The sequence below is a fragment of the Chinchilla lanigera genome, unplaced genomic scaffold (genome assembly GCF_000276665.1).
Source record: "Chinchilla lanigera isolate Chin_1 unplaced genomic scaffold, ChiLan1.0 scaffold00026, whole genome shotgun sequence".
In the NCBI taxonomy this organism is placed as follows: Eukaryota; Metazoa; Chordata; class Mammalia; order Rodentia; family Chinchillidae; genus Chinchilla; species Chinchilla lanigera.
Genome location: NW_004955427.1, coordinates 21077181 through 21095962, shown reverse-complemented (window position 1 = coordinate 21095962; position 18782 = coordinate 21077181). Strand labels below are relative to the sequence as shown.

The 18782-nt window shown below is 36.3% G+C and overlaps 1 protein-coding gene across 7 annotated transcripts in view; it reads left to right on the top strand.

The window, feature by feature from the left end:
* Golgb1 (golgin B1) overlaps window positions 1-18782 on the top strand; it is an 86080-nt gene that overhangs the window by 12486 nt on the left and 54812 nt on the right. For 3 of the 7 annotated variants that reach the window (XM_013515173.1, XM_013515169.1, XM_013515170.1), the window contains 7 exons: window positions 6919-7013; window positions 7951-8103; window positions 8305-8457; window positions 10611-10739; window positions 13224-13349; window positions 15224-15346; window positions 16455-16568. In XM_013515173.1, the coding sequence (XP_013370627.1) occupies window positions 6921-7013; window positions 7951-8103; window positions 8305-8457; window positions 10611-10739; window positions 13224-13349; window positions 15224-15346; window positions 16455-16568 (891 nt within the window). In that variant the 5' untranslated portion in view covers window positions 6919-6920. The remainder of the gene's footprint in view (window positions 1-6918; window positions 7014-7950; window positions 8104-8304; window positions 8458-10610; window positions 10740-13223; window positions 13350-15223; window positions 15347-16454; window positions 16569-18782) is intronic. The other 4 variants (XM_013515172.1, XM_013515171.1, XM_013515174.1 and 1 more) reach the window with 4 other exon arrangements.

Genomic DNA, 18782 nt, shown 5'->3' with positions numbered 1-18782 from the left:
CATAGAAAATAAGATTGATAAAATTGAAAGTGTAGTCTGTGTACTAGTGAAAAATGATTTATTTTAGAACTATAGCTGTGTGTCTCATTGTTTGAATTTGTAGTTCTGTATGACCCAGTGTCATACAGAACAATTCACCATGGTTATATAACATGTTAACATTAGAGGGAGCTAGTTCTGAAGACTATGCGTTAACTCTCTGTGCTCCTCTGCAAGTATGGAGTATGTAAATCTAAAGTTTTCTAAAATTAATTCTCTTCTATAACTACTACATATGTTACATATTCCTATGAATGTCAATGCATTCCTATGAATGTCTCATATTTTAATTTATATATGGTATCATATTTTAATTTATATATGGTTGTTTGTAGTTATACATGGTCCTGTAATCCCCTCCTAGGAGGCAACTTTTTTTTTCCTTTCCTCACTCACAGATGTTTTCCAAATGTTCCATGCTACTTGTGTCATCTAAGAGAAGCTGTTGTAGAAACAGATCTCTCAACATTTTTTTTCTTTGTTTCTTTTTTTTGGGGGGGGTACCAGAAATCGAACTCAGTATCCCCAGCCCTCAACACTTTTTTCATAAGAACCATGGCTGCTCTAAATACTATCACACTACTCCTACCCTGTGTAGAAGGAAACTGCTGCAGAGACTAATTTATGAGAATTATTTTGTATAGCAGTTTTTATATTTCTCCCTGCTGTGCACTTTAAGAGTCAAATAAGATTCTGTCACAGAACATAAAATTCAGCAAAATCACTTAACTAGTGCTATACACAGTCCAGTTCTATTTTGATTTTCTTCCTGTCAAAACATTAATATGGTTCTCACTTTCATGGAGTTTATGAAATTGACATTCATCAGAATATATAACATGTAGTAGTTATAAAAGGGAATTAATTTGGGAAAACTTTAGATTTACTTAAAACTTGCAGAGATGAGTACAGAGAATTAATGGATAGCCTTCCTAACTAGCTTCCCCTGTTAAACGTTACATAACCATGACAAGTGGTTCACAGTTAAGAGCATTGGTTAATGCCTGTTATGGCTTGTGTTTAGATGCCCCCTTAAAGCCTAATGCAATCATAAGTGGGGCTTTTTCAGAGGTGGCTGGATCTAGTGTGTGATGATAGATTTGATTCAGGGTGCAAAATGCTAGGCTCAATGGCACTAGGATTAAGGGTATGAGTGCTACTCACCCTCAGTAGCCTGGATAAAATAAAAAGGGCACAGAGATGTTATTAAGGTCTCTTGTTCCTTTGTTACCTTCTGGCTGCTCTGAACTGTTCTGTCTGATGCCACCTTGCCTTGGAGGCAACCAACTAGGGACTGAAACGTCTACAAACTGTGAGCTAAATAAACCTTTCCTCCTTTAACTTTGGATGTTGGATATTTTGTCCCAGCAACAAGAAAAAAGTAACTAAAACAATGCCATTAACTATAAATAGACTTCTTTCAGATTTCACCATTTTTTCTCTATTAATGTCCTCTTTTTGCTTCAGGATCTAATCTGGTATACTACTTTGCATTTAATCAACATGCATCTATGTCTCCTCTGATCTGTGACTATTTCTTAGTCTTTTGGTCATTTTCATCACTTTGAAAGTTTTGAAGAGTATTGGTCAGGGACTTTTTAGAATATTGCATTTGGATTTGCCTAGTACTTTCTTAAAGTTAGCCTAGAGTTACGGGTTGGGGGGAAGAATACCACAGAGGTAAGTTATCCTCATCGCATTGTCAAAGAGGACATTGTGTTAAGATGATTTATCGTGGTATGTTAACCATGGTCACTTGGTGGAGGTGGGAGTTGCCATCTCTCTATTCTGAAGTTACTTTTACTCCCTCTCCTTTGTGTTCTATTCTTTGGAAGGGAGCTTTCCATGGCTTTCTTTGTTGGTACTCTTTGCATACTGTGTTAAAATACATGGGGTGGAGCACTTAGAGGAGGAAGGTTTATTTTGGCTCAGAGTTGCAGATGTTTTAGGCCATAGTCACCTGGCTGTATTGTTTCTGTGCCCACGAAGAGGCAGAACATCATGGAGAGGAGCATGTGGAAGAGCTCCCTCACATGCTTACCTTACAGTGGTCGGGAGGGAGGAAGGGGGACAACGAGGAAGAGCCAAAGGACAAAATGTACCGTTCAAAGGCACAGCACCTCTCATGACCTGCTTCTTTCAACTAGGCCTCACCTCTTAAAGTTTTCATCACCTCCCAATAGCACCACTGGCTGGAGATTAAACCTTCAACACATTCCAGATCCACTTGTAACAGTCACTAAGTCCAGGCTATACTCCATCTTGTATCCTCCCCGCCACAACTCTGAATAGTTAGGCGTCTCTTTTTTTTTTTGGTGTTGGGAGTTGAACGCAGGACCTTGTACTTGCCAGGCAGGCACTTGTGCCACTGAGCTATATCCCTGTTCTCTACTCAGGCATTTCTTGAAGGAGCCCTGGTTCTTTTTTCTGGAGATTGGTATTCAGAAATCAACATCTGTGGTTGCTATATGTACTCATGACCACTGAGATATTACTGTTTCTAGAACTTGTCAGTGTGTAAAACTAGGATATATATGTATCTGTCTGTCTATAGGTAGATAGATAAACCTATTATGTGTAGTACATATATTTTTATATTTATTGATGTATATTCAAAGAAACATGAGTTATCTTTTTTCCTTGCTTACTTGTAACTTATTTCACTGATAATGAGAAAACTAGATCTCATTATCTGCAATTTTATTACTTATTCAGCCCTGATATATACATGCGGCAGTTTCAAAATTGTTAACCCATACCACTGTGAGAAAAAATTGGTAAACTAGCATACAATATTTATGTCCCTTCTTTTAGCTGTTGGCTAAATAGTACATAATTAAATTACCATTTCCCAACATTTCTTACGTTACCTCCATTTTCTCCATATTCTTCAGTGAGATTTATGTTATACATGTAGAATGTAGTTGGATTAATATATCCCATTGTACCTTTCATCCTGAGGACCTTTGACATCTGGTTGGAATGTGTATGTGTGTATTGCAATATGTATGTATATATATTGTATAGTTCTGTGAGCTTTGGCAGATGAATGTGGTTATGAATCCATATCACAAGATCACACAGAATAGAACTTTTACCCTAAACAATACCATGTGTGGCCTTTTTTTTTCTTTTTACTTCTCATGTTAGAGATTGAATCCTGGGCCTTGCACATGCTAAATATGCATTCTATTACTGATCTATATCTCTACCTCCCCTACTCCTCTGTATGGCCTTTTTATTGACAACTACACCCTCTTCCTTCAAACCCTGACAACTGTATTTGTATATAGGGTCTATTTTTGGGCTTTTTATAATGTTATATAAATAGAATCATTTATATGTGGCTTTCCACATTTAGCTTTTTCCATTTAGCAGAAGACATTTTAGATTTATTTATGTTGTGCTATGTGAATGAATAGCTCATTCCTTTTTATTGCTAAAGCATATTCTGTTTGGATGTACCACTATAATTATTCATTTGCTTGCTGAACGTTTTAGTTGTTTTCAGGTTTTGTTTTGTTTGTTTGTTTGTTTGTTTTCCAGTACCGGGAATCGAACTCACAACCTTGCGCTTGCCAGGCAGGCGCTGTGCTGCTGAGCTAAATCCCCAGCCCCTTGTTTTCAGTTTTGTAATAGGAGTAAACCTACTATAAATATGTACTTACAGGTTTCTGTATAAGGGAGTTTTCATCTCACTGAATGATTAGATACCCAAGAGTAGGGTTAATAAATATATGTTCAACTTTTAAAGACATTACCAAACTGTTTTCCAAAGGAGCACTACCATTTTGTATTTTCATCTGCACTGAAGAAAAGTTCCCTATTGCTCCACATCCCTGCTAGCATTTGAAAAAGAATTATTTTAACAATTCTAACTGATATGTGGTAGTATTTCATTGGGTTTCTAACAAATATTTTCCTACACAAATGAGGTTAAGAATGTTTTCATAGACTTATTTATCATCTCTGTATCTTTTTTAGTGAAGTGTCTGTCTAGATCTATTGCACATTTCTTTTTAGGTTGTTTACTTTCTTCTTGTTGAGTTTTAAGAAAATTTTGTTTCAAATGGTGTGGATAGAAGTTCTTTACTGGATGTTATTTGCAAATATTTTCTCTGAATCTGTAGTTTGTCTTTTCATTCTCTTAACATTGTCTTCACAGAGCAGAAGTGTATACTTTTTTCTTCTTTTTGGTCTTTTTGAGACAGGGTCTCGCTCTGCGATTCAGGCTGGCCTTGAACTCACTTTGTAGCCCAAGCTAGTCTCAGATTCACAGCAATCCTTCTGCCTCAGCCTCCCAAGTGTTGGGATTACAGGTGCATGCCACCTCGCCTGGCAAAAGTGTAAACTTTTGATAAGTTACTATTTATCAAGTTTTTCCATTATGTATTGTGCCTTGTTGTCCTTAAAAACTTACTGTCAAATCCAAGATCAGATTTTCTCCTTAGAAATTTTAAAGTTTGACAATATAAATTTAGATCTCTGATCTATGTGATGTATTTTTAAAAATAAAGTATGAGTTATGCATCAAGGTTTACTTTTTTGTAGCTATCCAGTTGTTTTACCGGCATTAGTTGAAAAGATTGTTTTTCTCAACCAAATTGCAATTTGTATCTTTGTAAAAAAAATCAGTTGATTCTGTTTATGTTGGTCTGTTTCTAGGCTCTGAATTCTGTTCCACTGAGCTGTCTGTATTTTCACCAATGCTACACTGTCTTGTAATTGTGTTTTTATAATAAGTTCTGCTTTCCTTGCCTTTTCATCTAAATTTTAGATGCTGTTTAGTTCAAACTAGTCAAACTAAACTTTAGTAAAACTTGTTGGGATTTAGATTGGGATTATACTAGTTTTAGAGATCAAAATAGGGACAAGTGATAACAAGGTTATCAATTTATACATTTATTTCTACATCTAAACTTTTATTTCCTTCCTCAGTTTTTAAATAGTTTTCATCATTATCAATTCTCATATTTTCTCAAATATCTACCCAAGTCATTCTCTTTTTCTCCAGTGCTATTTTAAATGTTATTGTATTAATTTCAAATTCTGCTTATAAAGTGCTTGTATTAATAATGACATTGATTTTTACACATTCATGTTGTATCTTGCACCCTTGCTAAACTCACTTGGAGCTCATTTATAGCTTTTTTTAGTAGGAAAATTTTGGAGGCATTCACGTCTTTTACTCATTGAGACAATTTCTTTATTTCCAATTTGTATGACTTTATTTTTCTTACCTGTTGTACTTCCTAGGACTTTCCAGTATGGTATTGAATCGAAGTTAAGAGATGACGTCCTTTCCTTTTCCTGATCTTATAGTGACGGCATTTAGTCTGTCACCATTAAAAGTGATATTGGTGGTAGAATTTTTATTGCTGCTTTTTATTAGGTTAAAGTAATTTTCTTCTATTCTTAGTTTCCTGAGAGTTTTTATTATGAAATTTATCAAATGCTTTTTGAATATATTGATATGATGTAGTTTTCCTTACTCAATCTATTAGTACTGTGAATTACATTGATTTATTATCATACGTTGATTATCATCTATTGAACCCATTTTACATTCTTGAACTCCACTTGGTGGTGATATGTGGCTCTTTCTAAATCTAATATTAGAAAATCTTTTGTTGAGGATTTGAAGTATTTTGTTGGGTATGATTGTGAAGAATATTGGTCTACAGTTATCTTGTAATTATCTGTCTGCTTTTAGTATTGGGGTAGTGCTGTTTTCATAAAAAAATACCAGCGAAGTACTCCATTTAATTTCTGGAATAGTGTATATAAAATTGATACCATTTTTTAAACAATGTTTGTTGCAACTAGTGGAACCATCTTGACCTGATTTTTTTAGTTTTTAGAAAGTTTTTAATAACATATACACTTAATTTCATGTCTTTTTGTATGATGTCTGTTTATATACACACACACATGCACCCATGCACTCATATAAGGTCTCTTTTTTTTTCTTGAATTTTAAGTGGCTTGTATCTTTGAAGGAACTGACCCATTTCATCCACTTTGATGAATTTATGAACATAGGGTTATTTGAAGTGTTTCCCTACTTTTTTGAATATATGTTGTTAGATCAGTATTGATGTTCCCGTGTTCAGTTATGATGTCAGTAATTTGAGTCTTCTGTTTTTTTCATGGTCAGACTGACTGGAGCTTTATCATCTTTATTGATTTTTTCAAAGAACAAGCTTTCAGTTTTATTGATTTTTCTCTATTTTTCTGTTTTCAATTTTATTGTTTCCTTTTTTCACTTATGTTTGTTTTAATTTGTTTTTTGTTTTTTTTTTTTAATTTCCTACAGAAGGAGAACGGGTTACTGATTGTGGTCCTTCTTTTCTGATACACTCACTTAATGCTATACATTTTTATATTTATTATTATTTAATTTTTATATTTAATTTTTAGCAAATCACATGGTTTATCAGGAAAGTAATGGGTTTTAGAGGACGTATAAAAAGAAAACCTTGCTGAATCATGGGGTTTATGTGTAAAAGCAGCAGGGAATAGCAGTCTGACAAAAGAAGGAAGAATAAGAAATATATATTTATAAATGATATTATAATGAAAGAAAGGATATTAAAGGTAACCTTGAAAATGTTAAATTATGTTCTTATTTTAAGAATTATATAATTGTTTTATTTTTAAAAATAGTCTTAGCAATGCTGATTATAATGTCTCTGCTGTTGTCAGGGAAAATAACAGTGTCTGACTGCACCATATCCACTCAAAAGCCTTTGCTGCGCACTGTATTTAGTGTCTGTCACCTGCAGTTTCGTTTTACTCACAGATGATGTGGTTACCTGTAGAGGGAGCAGCCTGGGTCCGCTTTGCTGATTCTTCCTTTCTTTTCCTCTTTTCCCACAGAAATGCTTAGCCGATTATCAGGATTAGCAAATGTTGTTTTGCATGAATTATCAGGAGATGACACTGATCAAAGTATGACAGATCCCTTAAGCCCTGTGAGTAGCTCTGTTCTGATTTAAACTGATGAAACATGCATTCTGTGCTCTTCTGAGGAAAAGAATTTTAAAAAGATGTGAGCAGCCTCTCTAGCGCAAAGTGCAAGTGAGGATTAAGAAAAATAGGACAACTTCATAAATAATCCTTCTGTAATTTTTTTGTCCAGCGGCCACAGAGATGGGAACTGAGTCCTGGGTGATACTTGGAAGATTTTCTCCTTTTGTCCTCCGAGGCCTATTGTTTTAACTCCTTCAATTCCAATAGGAGGGTTTAAATGACGTGTGTGTGTGTGTGTGTGTGTGTGTGTGTGTGTGTGTGTGTACTGAAGCACTGCTTGAGTTTGAGAATATCTACTTGCTTTTATAAATTGTCTACCACTTTTTTTATAGTTTGTATTGCATTTTTCTTAAGGATCACATAAGGAATCAAAAGAAATCTCTTTTCTAAAAAGACAAGCAGTAATGCCTAGTGGTTACCAGAGTTTTATTCCACTAACTCTCTTTCACTTATTAGTTTGTGATCTTTACTTCCCTTTATTTTTCTCTGGTAAACTTAGAGTAATAAAACCTTAAATGAGATAAAATACTCATTGCATTGTAATGACTATGATTACTGCTGTTGGATCAGTTAGAAAGAGTCTTAAGTTTTAAAGTAAATGAGTTCAGGCTGGACATGGTGGCGCACGCCTGTAATCCCAGCGCTTAGGAGGCTGAGGCAGGAGGACTGTTGTGAGTTCGAGACCAGCCTGGGCTACAAAGTGAGCTCAAGGCCAGCCTGTACTACATAGCGAGACCCTCTCTGAACAGGACAAAAAACAAAAAACAAAAAACAAAAAACTAATGAGTTGGGCAAAAGTTGTTGAAATGAAGAAATTCCTACTTGGAAACTAATACCTTTTCTTTTCCTGATACTTTGGGAACTTTTTCTGAATACTAGGAATTAGCCCAGGGATCAGACATGGAACTTCATAATACAACGCAAGAGGATGTTGCGGAGCGCCTGGCTTATACAGAGAAGTTGGTGGTGGAACTAAAAGATATTATTAGACAGAAGGATGTTGAGCTACAGCAAAAAGATGAAGTTTTACAGGTATTAATGGTTGTCTTTTCTTGCAGAGTATTTGATAAAGGACAGATGCACTGTTCACCTAGATTTTCCTCTTAATTTATTAGAGAACCTGATTCTTACTTCCTTACTACTATAGCATGGCGCTTACTGAAAGTAACTTTGGTTATGTGCTGAACAATGCTGAAAAAATATTTATGTATTTATCATCACTGTTCTCTGTAGGAAGAAAGAAAAGCTGCTGATAACAAAATAAAAAAAATAAAACTTCATGCAAAGGCCAAATTAACTTCTTTGAATAAACACATTGAAGAAATGAAGGCTCAAGGAGGGACTGCTCTGCCTACAGAACCTGAATCGGAGGAGTCATTCTCCAAGGTCTGGGGACAGGTTATGATATGTCTTTTCTGAGTCAAGAAAGTTCTTCACTAGCCCCGGGCATGTGTAGGGGTAAAGGATAGCACTGAATTCTGTCCTTTCTTAGTAAACTTGTAGTTTGGTTTTCCTGTCTCTACCCACAGGGAGTATAAAAAGCCTACAGAAAGTGTGAGTATGAAATACCAGTGTGACTTAGACTTTAGAGAATTGAAAAAGGCTAACTGGGAGAAGTAAGTACTGTACTTTTAGAGAGAAGAGACACATACATTTTGGAGGACTTTGAAGATTGGTTAGAACTTTAACATTTCTACTTTGAGGTCCATTAACTCAGCGACTTAAAACGGAGAAGTCTGTGGTCTCAAATGGTCACATAGTGGTAGAGTAACATTCCGTGGATTGTGGGCTGAATCGGCCAGATTACCTGGAACTCCCCATAAGGGCGGCTGTTTAGGTTTATGACTGTCACCAACAAAGTAGTTTACAGTTGGAGATACCGAGGACTGAGAAAAGTTGCCTTTTGAGAAATAGAGCACTATCGCCTGACTCATTTTCATGCTATTTCCTTTATGATTGAACCCAGATGGTCACATTCAGAGAGCTATGTAGAAAACAAGACCTTAGTTTTGAGGAGAGTTTGGAGGTTATATGGAGGCAGGTATGTCACGTATGCACAGCGTGGTTAGCCTAGACTTCACCCCGGTTAAGATTAAGCAGTCTTATTTTTTTAATTTCTCTGTTTTTCATTTTGGCTTACTGTATTATTTCCTCAGTGTTCTCAGTTCTTGGGGAAAAAAGATGTTAATGGGTGCTCTAGGCACAACCATAGAGGCACTGGGTAGCTCCCCAGCATCTTAGTAGTCTTTTGTTCAGAGGCTGATGCTCAGAGAGCACTACTTTTCCTGAATCAGTAACCTTATTTAATATCTCAAATTTATTTGAAAAGATTTTGTTAATCTTCTCAAAGAAATTCTTCATTTGGAGTCTTTTCTTACTCTTTGGTTTTTCCACTGACAGTTCCCTTCCCCTGGCAGTAGTAGTACCGACCTCTCTCTATCTATGGTGTTTGTTTCTTCAAACTTCTCCTCAGCTATGCTGTTAGACTTTTAAATTATCCACTTTATATTCTGCTTTTTAATTTAATTTTTAACTCTGAAACTTAGAACACCTTACAGCCTCATTTCCTTCATTAAATAAATGATTTGTAGAAGTCCCAATCAGTTCCAACAGTCTTAGCAACCTTATTACTATTATATACTCACTGCAGAGCTAGGTATTCTGCAGAAAGTACAGTTGAAGAGATGATAGCCGTCCTTTGTTGCTTCATTAAGTATTATTTGAAAGAAAATGGAAAATCATTCTTGTACTTCCAGTAAGCAGAAGTAAATTTGGGGATTCAGTAGGAAGACAGAACCCAGTGTGGTGGCACATGCCTGTAATCCCGGCATTTGGAAGGCTGAGACAAGAGGATTACCACGACTTTGAGGCAGCCAGGGCTATGTAGTGAGCTCAAGGCCAGCCTCAGCCACATAGTGAGATCCTATCTCAAAACAACAGCAGCAACAAAATAGGGAAGTAGAATCTGGTTCTAATGAAAAGCTTTTTAAAAAATACACTATTGAAAGGTTTGGATTTCCCTCAGTGGCCCTTTAGTGAAGTTTTCTTCTCACTTAACTGCAGCTATAATTCCCTGTACTCTGTTGTTGATTTTTCAAGGCAGCCAGACTGCAGGTTTTCCACGAAAGTTTAGTCCTGCAGGGCACTGACTGCTCTTACTTTAGATGACAGCTGTCAGAATGGGAAATTTCATGCCATTTCCTCCAGATATCGATTCTGCCAATATCTTCCTGCTTTTGGTGGCTTTCCAGTGTTTTCAGATAGCTGTTTTCTATACTGTCCAGAATTTACAGGTGTTTTCTGTGGAGGGTAGATCTAATAGAAGATCTCATAGCTCCAATAGGAGCTACTTGGGGGCCTGTACTAAAACCAGAAGTCCCTAAGGTTCCTTGCTTTTGGTTAGATTTTTTCCCTTGCCTTTATGAGTTCAATAAAACTATAGTTAAATGATTATATATAAAGAACAAATAGCACAAAAGATTAAATATATATTACTTGTAATTCTTTTAAGTAAGTGACTTTATCTGTTGCACTTTCAGCATGGCAAGAGTTTTACAGAAGAAGAATTGGAAGTAGAAAAGATAAAACATGAGCTCCAGGAGAAGGAGAAACTAATTAGCAGTTTGCAAGCCCAGCTTACCCAGGCTCAGGCAGAACAAGCTGCACAGGTAGGGAAGGGTGTGAGTTACCTCATAATCATTAAGTTTCTGAATCACTAAAGCCCAATGACAAATACCATTTTATTGATGCCCAGTAGATATTTATCTATGTGTCTGTAGTTCCTTTCCTCTTCCACCACTCCATCCTGCACTCTACCCTCTTTTTCTACCTGTCTGCCTGCCTGCCTTCCCTCCTTCCTTCCCTTCTTCCCTCCCTCCTTCCCTTCCTCCTTCCCTCCCTCAGTGTTCTTTTTTTAAATATCAGCATCATACAGGATTTGATCTTTTTTTTTTTTTTTTTGTCTTTTTGGCGATCCTCCTGCCTCAGCCTCCCAAGTGCTGGGATTACAGGCCCCGCAATGTGTTATCTCTTTTTTTTGTACCGGGAATCAAACTCATGACCTCACATTTACCAGGCAGTTGCTGTGCTGCTGAGCTATATCCCCATCCCTATGATTTGATCTTGATCCTTTTCTGTTCCTTATTTTTGTGGGAAAGTTAGGTTTTTTGGAAGATTTTTTGAACCTTCAGAGGGAGGAAAACTTTTTTTATGTAATACACTTACATCTGTTGTTTTTGCATTCTGTTCAGATATATGGGATTTTTGGCTTTCATTCTCTGGTCTCACTGGTCTATACTGAAGCTGTTCAATAGGAGTAAATGTACTTGTAATGACCACACACTGCAGCAGACTCACTTGTCCATCAACTGGTGATTATTTAAACAAATTGTTATGTAACCACACAGCATAATACTACTTAAAAATAAAAAGGAATTAATTATATATCACGTCTACCTTCATCTTAAAAGTCTATCTATACTTATTATTAAACTAGGAAAATATTCAATTATAATTAAAATAGCAGTTTATGTTTCAATTTAATTACTAATTATGATTTATTCTTATACTAACTGTTAACTTATCTGTGTAAGTATTTAAATAAAGACAGTGTTACATAGGGGTGTGGAAGAAAATCTTTCAAACTGACTTAGCCCATTGGTGGTGTGTGTATGCTTGTTACTTGTGCAGCACCTCAGTAATCCCTTACGTGGTGCAACAGGTAAAGTGTAATATAGTTATACCGAAATAAAATTGTATTTAATGGAGAAATTGTTAATTACAGTTGAATAACATTAAAAATGAAATATTACTTTCACATTAGTAACATTTCAAACCTTTTGTAGCTTCATATGGCTAGTTGGTAATGAATTACATAGCGTGTGTGTAGACCTTTCCTTTCTTTTGTCTCTGTTATCCCTGTTCTGCTTAATTATTCTGTGTTTTGTTTTGTTTTGTTTTGCCTTCCATTCATATGAGTGAATAGAAGGCATTGAATAGTGGTGCACTTTGTGCTAGCAAGCAGATAGAACTTTACTCACTTATAGTTAAGCACAGTTCAAGGAGTTCAGCAAAACGGATCACTTTGAAGTATGTAGATCTATAAAGAACTGATGCATAGAATATTGATTTCTAGGGTGTATATTGTGAGTGGCATTTTGTGTACAGGGTCATGTATGTAGCACTGGGTCCAACAAATAGCCTGGAGCTTCAGGAGTATTTCCCCACGAAGAACTCCTTGTAAGAAACGTGCATCACTTTCCAGAATGCTTCTGCCATATTTACCGAAGTGTGGCAAGTCATATATTCTCTGCTTCCTAATGCTCAAAGGAATGAATGGAAGGCAATGAATAGTGGTGCAGTTTGTGCTAGCAAGCAGGTGGATCTTTACCCACTTATGGCTAAGCACAGTTCAAGGAGTTTGACCCACAGCCTTATGCATGTTCAGCAAGTGTTCTGCCACTGAGCTACATCCCCTACCCAGCTTAATTTTGATTTTACTCCTAGAAGTTCCTTTTTAATGCATGTCAGTGTTTTAGAAGGGAGCTCTCATGAGTCAATTTTGAGAGAACAGAGGGGCTACATTGCTTTACCACTTTTAGTCCTTCTGAGTGTGGACACATCCTTATATTTTCCCACTAATGAAGAATGATAAAGCCCTGGGGCTATTAAAATATTGGCCAGCTGTTCATTCCAACAGATAGTTTTGTGAGGGCTATTTTGGACTTTTCCTGTTCAAAGAGCCATCAGATGTTGCTCTATTTCTGCCTTGTTCTGTTACATGGATTCTAATGCCATACAAGTCTTGTGGATTTTAGTGGTTTGTCTTTCAGTGGTTGTATTTTAGGGTTTGTAGGGCTACCTTCCTAATTGTATTATTAATATTATCCTTTTTTTATTTAGTTGTACTATTTGTTTCATCTTTTTTGTGTGTGAGAATTCTGAGAAACTGCAAATAGTGATGCTACCACTTCTGTCTTCCTCTGACAAATTTTGATAATTTCTTTTTGAAAACCACAGAAGTTACAAATCCCTTTGATGTCAACTGGAGTTTAGAAGGAAATACAGTAGGTACATAGGGCAGATGAGAAAGGTCAAAGAATTAATGATGCTAATCCTTTTGCTTAAATTTTTTTTTTCTCCTGAATCTTCAGTTTGATAAGAGTTCTGCAGAGATGGAAGAGTTTGTAATGATGAAGCAACAGCTCCAGGAGAAGGAGGAGCTCATTAGCACTCTGCAATCCCAGCTCAGCCAAACACAGGCAGAGCAAGCTGCACAGGTAGGGCAGATGGTGCCTTTACTCACATAATCATGAAATCTAATGTGTAATTACCTGGCAAGACAACTGAAGCAGCAACTTCTTAAATCTTAGAAGATGAAGGTATAGTAATTAGTTTGTTAAAGTAGAACTGGAAGGGTGTGGTAGCAGAACAAATTAGAAGCATGGTAGTGAAGTATATCATCAAGGAGCTAGAATCCCTCAGAAGGGTGTTACTTACTTTGATGAATTTGCCATGGCATAACTGATGACTGTGTTGTAGTTTGATAGGTCCAAAGAATTGATTTTGGTAGCTTGTAGAAATTCAGTCTCTTAGGAATGGGCTCACACTGAGCAAAAGAGACTGATAGCTGAACCAAAAGAAATACAAGTAATTTGGTGCATTCTTTCCATACAATCTTAGTAGGAAAATAAATTGTAATTAAAAGGTTATTTAGTGATCATGTAATGAGAAGGTAGTGTACATTATATGATTTTTTTGTTAAATGGCACTAGTATGTAATGTTTCTTTTCATATTTATTTCTGCTACCAGCACCAGACTGTTTGGACTGGCATCTTCAACTCTTCCCATTTTTTCTAAATTTTATAGTTAACTGCTCACCCTCATACTTTTCCTTTGGGAATGCTTTTGAGTAATGACACATTTTATCCCTGAAGTACCTTTATGCACAGCAAATCTTATCCATCAAATGTATTGATGATTTATAGTTAGTAATACTTTCTATGAATGGCCTACTGCTGTAATATAGTTAAAATATATATCCTAAAATCCTTGATTTTATCCTATTAGCTTTACCAAAGTGAGCAGCATCATAAAATATTTGGAGAGGTGAAGGACATTACTGTATGACAGTTAAGAAAAGTTACATGCAAAAGTTGGGATTTAAGCAAAACCAGGAGGATAGATGACATATACACAAGGTAGAAGAAGATATTTCAGTTGTACGGAAGGGTATGTGAGCAAAATTGAGAAGAAAATGAATTCAGTAGGTTTAAGGGGAAGGAAGTTAGATATGTTTGGTTATGTAAATATTACAGTGTGTGCATACTTAAAACACAGGTTTCCAAATTCATAGTGTGGTCAGAATTCAGATAATCAACAATTACAAGCATTTTTTTTTTTTTAACTTACCAGGAGAGAGAGCCAAGGTCAATTAAGGTGTCACAACTAAAAAAGCAGTACTGAAAGGCCTGATGTAAATGAGCAAGCTAAGATTGGTCAGTCAACATACTCAACCAGGAAATGAATAAGCAGGCACCACAACCAAAAAACTAAACCAAACCATTGATCTCACCATCTGTCCATTTATTTCCATTTCATTCTGTTAGGAGCCATGACAAATGAGCATGAGCTAGAAGCTTGCAATTAATGACAGCTAAAAATAGCTATCCGGGGAGGTGGTGTGGATTTGGTTGTAAGGTATCCTAAATAAAAGAATTTTCACTTTGAAGAAGGAGAATGTCATTGAAAATTTTTAACTATGAGCATGATATTGAAATAAATACCCAGCGCTTAACAGAAATCTAACTTTCCTCTGTATTTTTACTATTCTAATCTTTTTAGAACTTTTGAAAGATATCTTTCTTTTGTACTTAAAACCACTTTTGTCCTCATAAAAATATAATTGCTAATTGAAATTTATATTTCAGCTGACTCCTAAATTTGATAATAGGCCTGCTCTCACATTTGAAATTTGCCTTACTGGTGGGCCTCTCTCTTCCAGCATTTTCATCCTTGATATTCAAAATAGGATTAAAGAAAACCTTACTGGTTGTCAGTTCTTTGTGTCTATTTCTGGAGAGTAGCTGTAAGCTTTGCTGCAAACCATTTGGGGAGTGTAACTTGTCTAGTTTCTCTGGTGTGTGTCTTCAGTTGAGTTCCATGCAGCAGGTGGTCCGGGAGAAAGATGCCCGCTTTGAGACACAAGTTCGTCTTCATGAAGATGAGCTTCTTCAGTTAGTAACCCAGGCAGATGTGGAAACAGAGATGCAACAGGTGTGTTGCTCGAACTTAGTAGAATGACTGTCGTTTTGGTTCACATTTAATCAAGACATCACAGCCACTTTCCAAGTGCTCTCCTTCCCCACTCTCTCCACTTGGTTTTAACATGCTCCTTACTGGCTTCTTTTTGGTGTCCTTTTGTTTGGTCCCATGTAATTTATTTTCATTCTCTTTATCTTGCCTTGTACTCCTCTAATCAGTTTGTTGGAAGTCCAAAGCTTAGTTTAATTTGGGAACTGGGGAATGTATGTAGAAGTCAGACATTTATTTCTCTTCAGTTTGCTGATTGCATTACCTTCATGCATTAAAAACTTGATCCGAAGCTTCAAATCAGTGAAGTCTAAACTTTTAAAAAATTGGCGATGAAAAGGATTGGTTTTGAAGGAATGAAATTTTGATTAAATTTAGGTAATTCCTTTTTAAAAAGTTCATTGAGTAGGTTTTGCAGATTGGCTTCATTGTATTTGAGTTCACCATCTACTAACCCAAAGTTACTTGTTTTTGTTTAGTGTGTAGTGTGTTGTGATACTGAAAGGCACTCTAGTGACACTTTGTGTTTGATCTGTTTGATTGTAAGTGCAACTTCTCTCAAGTTCTAAGCACTTTTTCCAAATGTACCACCAAGTTTAAGAATATATGACTTAGTTAAGTAGAATATTAATTGTTTATACCTGTCATTGATTTATTTATTCAATGAGTGTTTTCTTCAAGAACCTGCTCTGTGCATGAATCTAGGAGAAGAGAAATGTTCTTGCCTGCAGAGAATGTTCTCTTTGGTGGGTGAGATATACATGTTACTTACCTTATTTAGATACAGGATATGAAAAACATATATTTTGAAAATGTAGATGTCATTTTTCTCTCATTGTTAGAAAGGCTCCCTAATTCAGGGACTTGGCTGTACTGAGCTTGGTTGTGTCAGTGCTTTGGAGAAGACACTTGGTCATTCTTTTTTTTCTGGTGATTGGGGAGCATGGCATGCTGGTGTCTCACTCTTTATCATTTCCCACATCCCAAAATTTAAGTACACAAATCTCCATGACATGTTGAAATAACAGTGCTCATTGGTTGGCACATTGTGTCTTACATATTTTCTTTTCAGAAACTGAGGGTGCTGCAGAGGAAGCTTGAAGAACATGAAGAGGCCTTGTTAGGCCGTGCTCAGGTGGTAGACTTGCTGCAGCAGGAGCTGACTGCTGCTGAACAGAGAAACCAGGTACTGTCTGCCTGGGGATTGTTCATTTCTACCTCAGTTTGCCTGGCAGTGGTGTAAAAGCTTACGATAAGCCTTCAAGAATTGATGCCATTTATTCATTCTTTCAACAGATACTCTGTACTTAAGTTATAGAGATACAGTGATGAGCAAAACAATTGCAGTTCCTTCCCTCAGGGAGCTTACATTACGTATTTTTATTGTTGCTTTCTTTCTTTATCATTCTAAGTCTAGAGTCCTACTTTCTCTAGAATGTCCTATTTTCCTCTAGTGAGTTTCACCTCTTCACTCCTCCTCCATCTTGAATTATTCTTATGCTCTATATATGGTCTTCTTTGTCTATTTCGGTCAGTTCTGTTGGATTGAAGTGATTTCATTATGCAGTGTTTCCTGGAATCTAGAGGTAATATTCAAATAGCCTACTTCCCATTATAATGTATCCTGTCATTCTCACTCATACCACCCTCATTGTCATTGTCACTGAGATCTGCTCATCTTTTCACTTTATTCTTCCAGTCTGTTACTTCTTCCTTGATTTTTCTCTGTCCTGTGTGGGCCCATGCTTGGCCATTTGGACCACTGATAGCAGCCTGTGGATTCCCTGTGTCACTGTCCTGTCAGTTCATGTAGCCAGATCTCTATGCACAATTGGTGTTACACTTTCTCCTTTTGTTCATCTGGGTGCTGGATACTGCTGGAAAAAGTCAACCACATTCTTTCTCCTTAGTTTTCAGTTCTTTTTCTTGAGGCAGGCTTTTTCTCTAGCACAGAAACACTCCCCCTTTATTCTCATGAAACCTGTACTCTGGCCCAAATCCTTTGTCTGGCTGTGACCAGAAAGTGAGATTCAAATCCCAGTTGTGTCACTTACTAGATAGTTACTACCCAGAGGGTTACATTATGTAACTTTTGGAAAATTGTGTATTAGTTAGTAGCATTATGAATCCTCACCACAACCACAGATACTATTATTGTTCTCATTTCACAGATGAAAAAATTCAGATGTTGATGTTGTAGGCTTTGGCTTTTTCGTCAGTAAAATAAGAGTAATAGTATTTATACCATGGGCATGTCACCAGATCACCTGAAATAGGATCGGAAAGTATTTAGGATAGAGTTTAGTACACACAGCATGGTATGATAGCTACAATTACTGTGATTCTGCTAAAATCATTCTGCAGGATCATAAAACACTTCCAAACTGTCAGATCTAATGAACATTTTCTAAATCTTACTCTGCTGGACCTTTTGGCTTCGTTGCTGTTGATCACTCATTCCTTGAAACTTTCATTCCCTTGACTATTAGAACATGCATTATCTTGGTCTTCTGCCTACATCACTGGAACTTTTCTTTTGTTCAAACTTCATAGACTTCTTTCCTTGCCCATTAACAGTGTTCCCCAGTATACCAGCCTTAGCCCAGTATTCTGTCTTCCTCTCTTATGGTAGACATAAGACTCCATGCCCATTACCACTAATTTCTCCCTGGTGGACTTAGTATATTTCCAGTTCCCTGCTGATTTGTGGGCATCCTACAAGCGCCTCAGATTCAACAGGTGAACACATCATCTTTTCTCCTTAAAAACAATTACTTTTACCACACAAAATAAAAAATAGCACTACCATATGATTTAGCAATCTCATTACTTGATACATATCCAGAGAAAATGAAGTCAGAATTCTGGAGATATATCTCATGTTTATTCTGCTCTGTTCACGAATAGCTGTGATATGGAATCAGCCTAGGTGTCCGTCAGTGGGTGAATGATAAAGAAAATGTGCTATATATTTATATATGCAAAGGAATGTTGTTTAACTGTAGAAAAGAATATAATTCTGTCTTTTAAATTACTTGGATGAATCTAGAGGGTATTAAGTAAGTCAGGCACAGAAATAGAAATGCCACATGTTCTAACATATATAGAAGTTAAAAAGTTGATCTCAAAGGGGTAGAGAACAGAGTAGTGGTTACCAGAGCCTAGGGTGAGTGAACTATTACACTGCATCCCATAACTATGTACAATTAGTATTCGTCTGTTAAAATAAAAATATATTAAAAACACAGAAAATCTATTATTTTTACATGTTTTTCTGAATGAACTGTTCACTGTAAACAATAGAACTTGTTATGCTTTCTTATCTCCTCCATATTCTTTAACTCCTACAGCTAATGAATTATCAATTTCTGCTGATTTTTTCCTCTTAACTAATTCATGA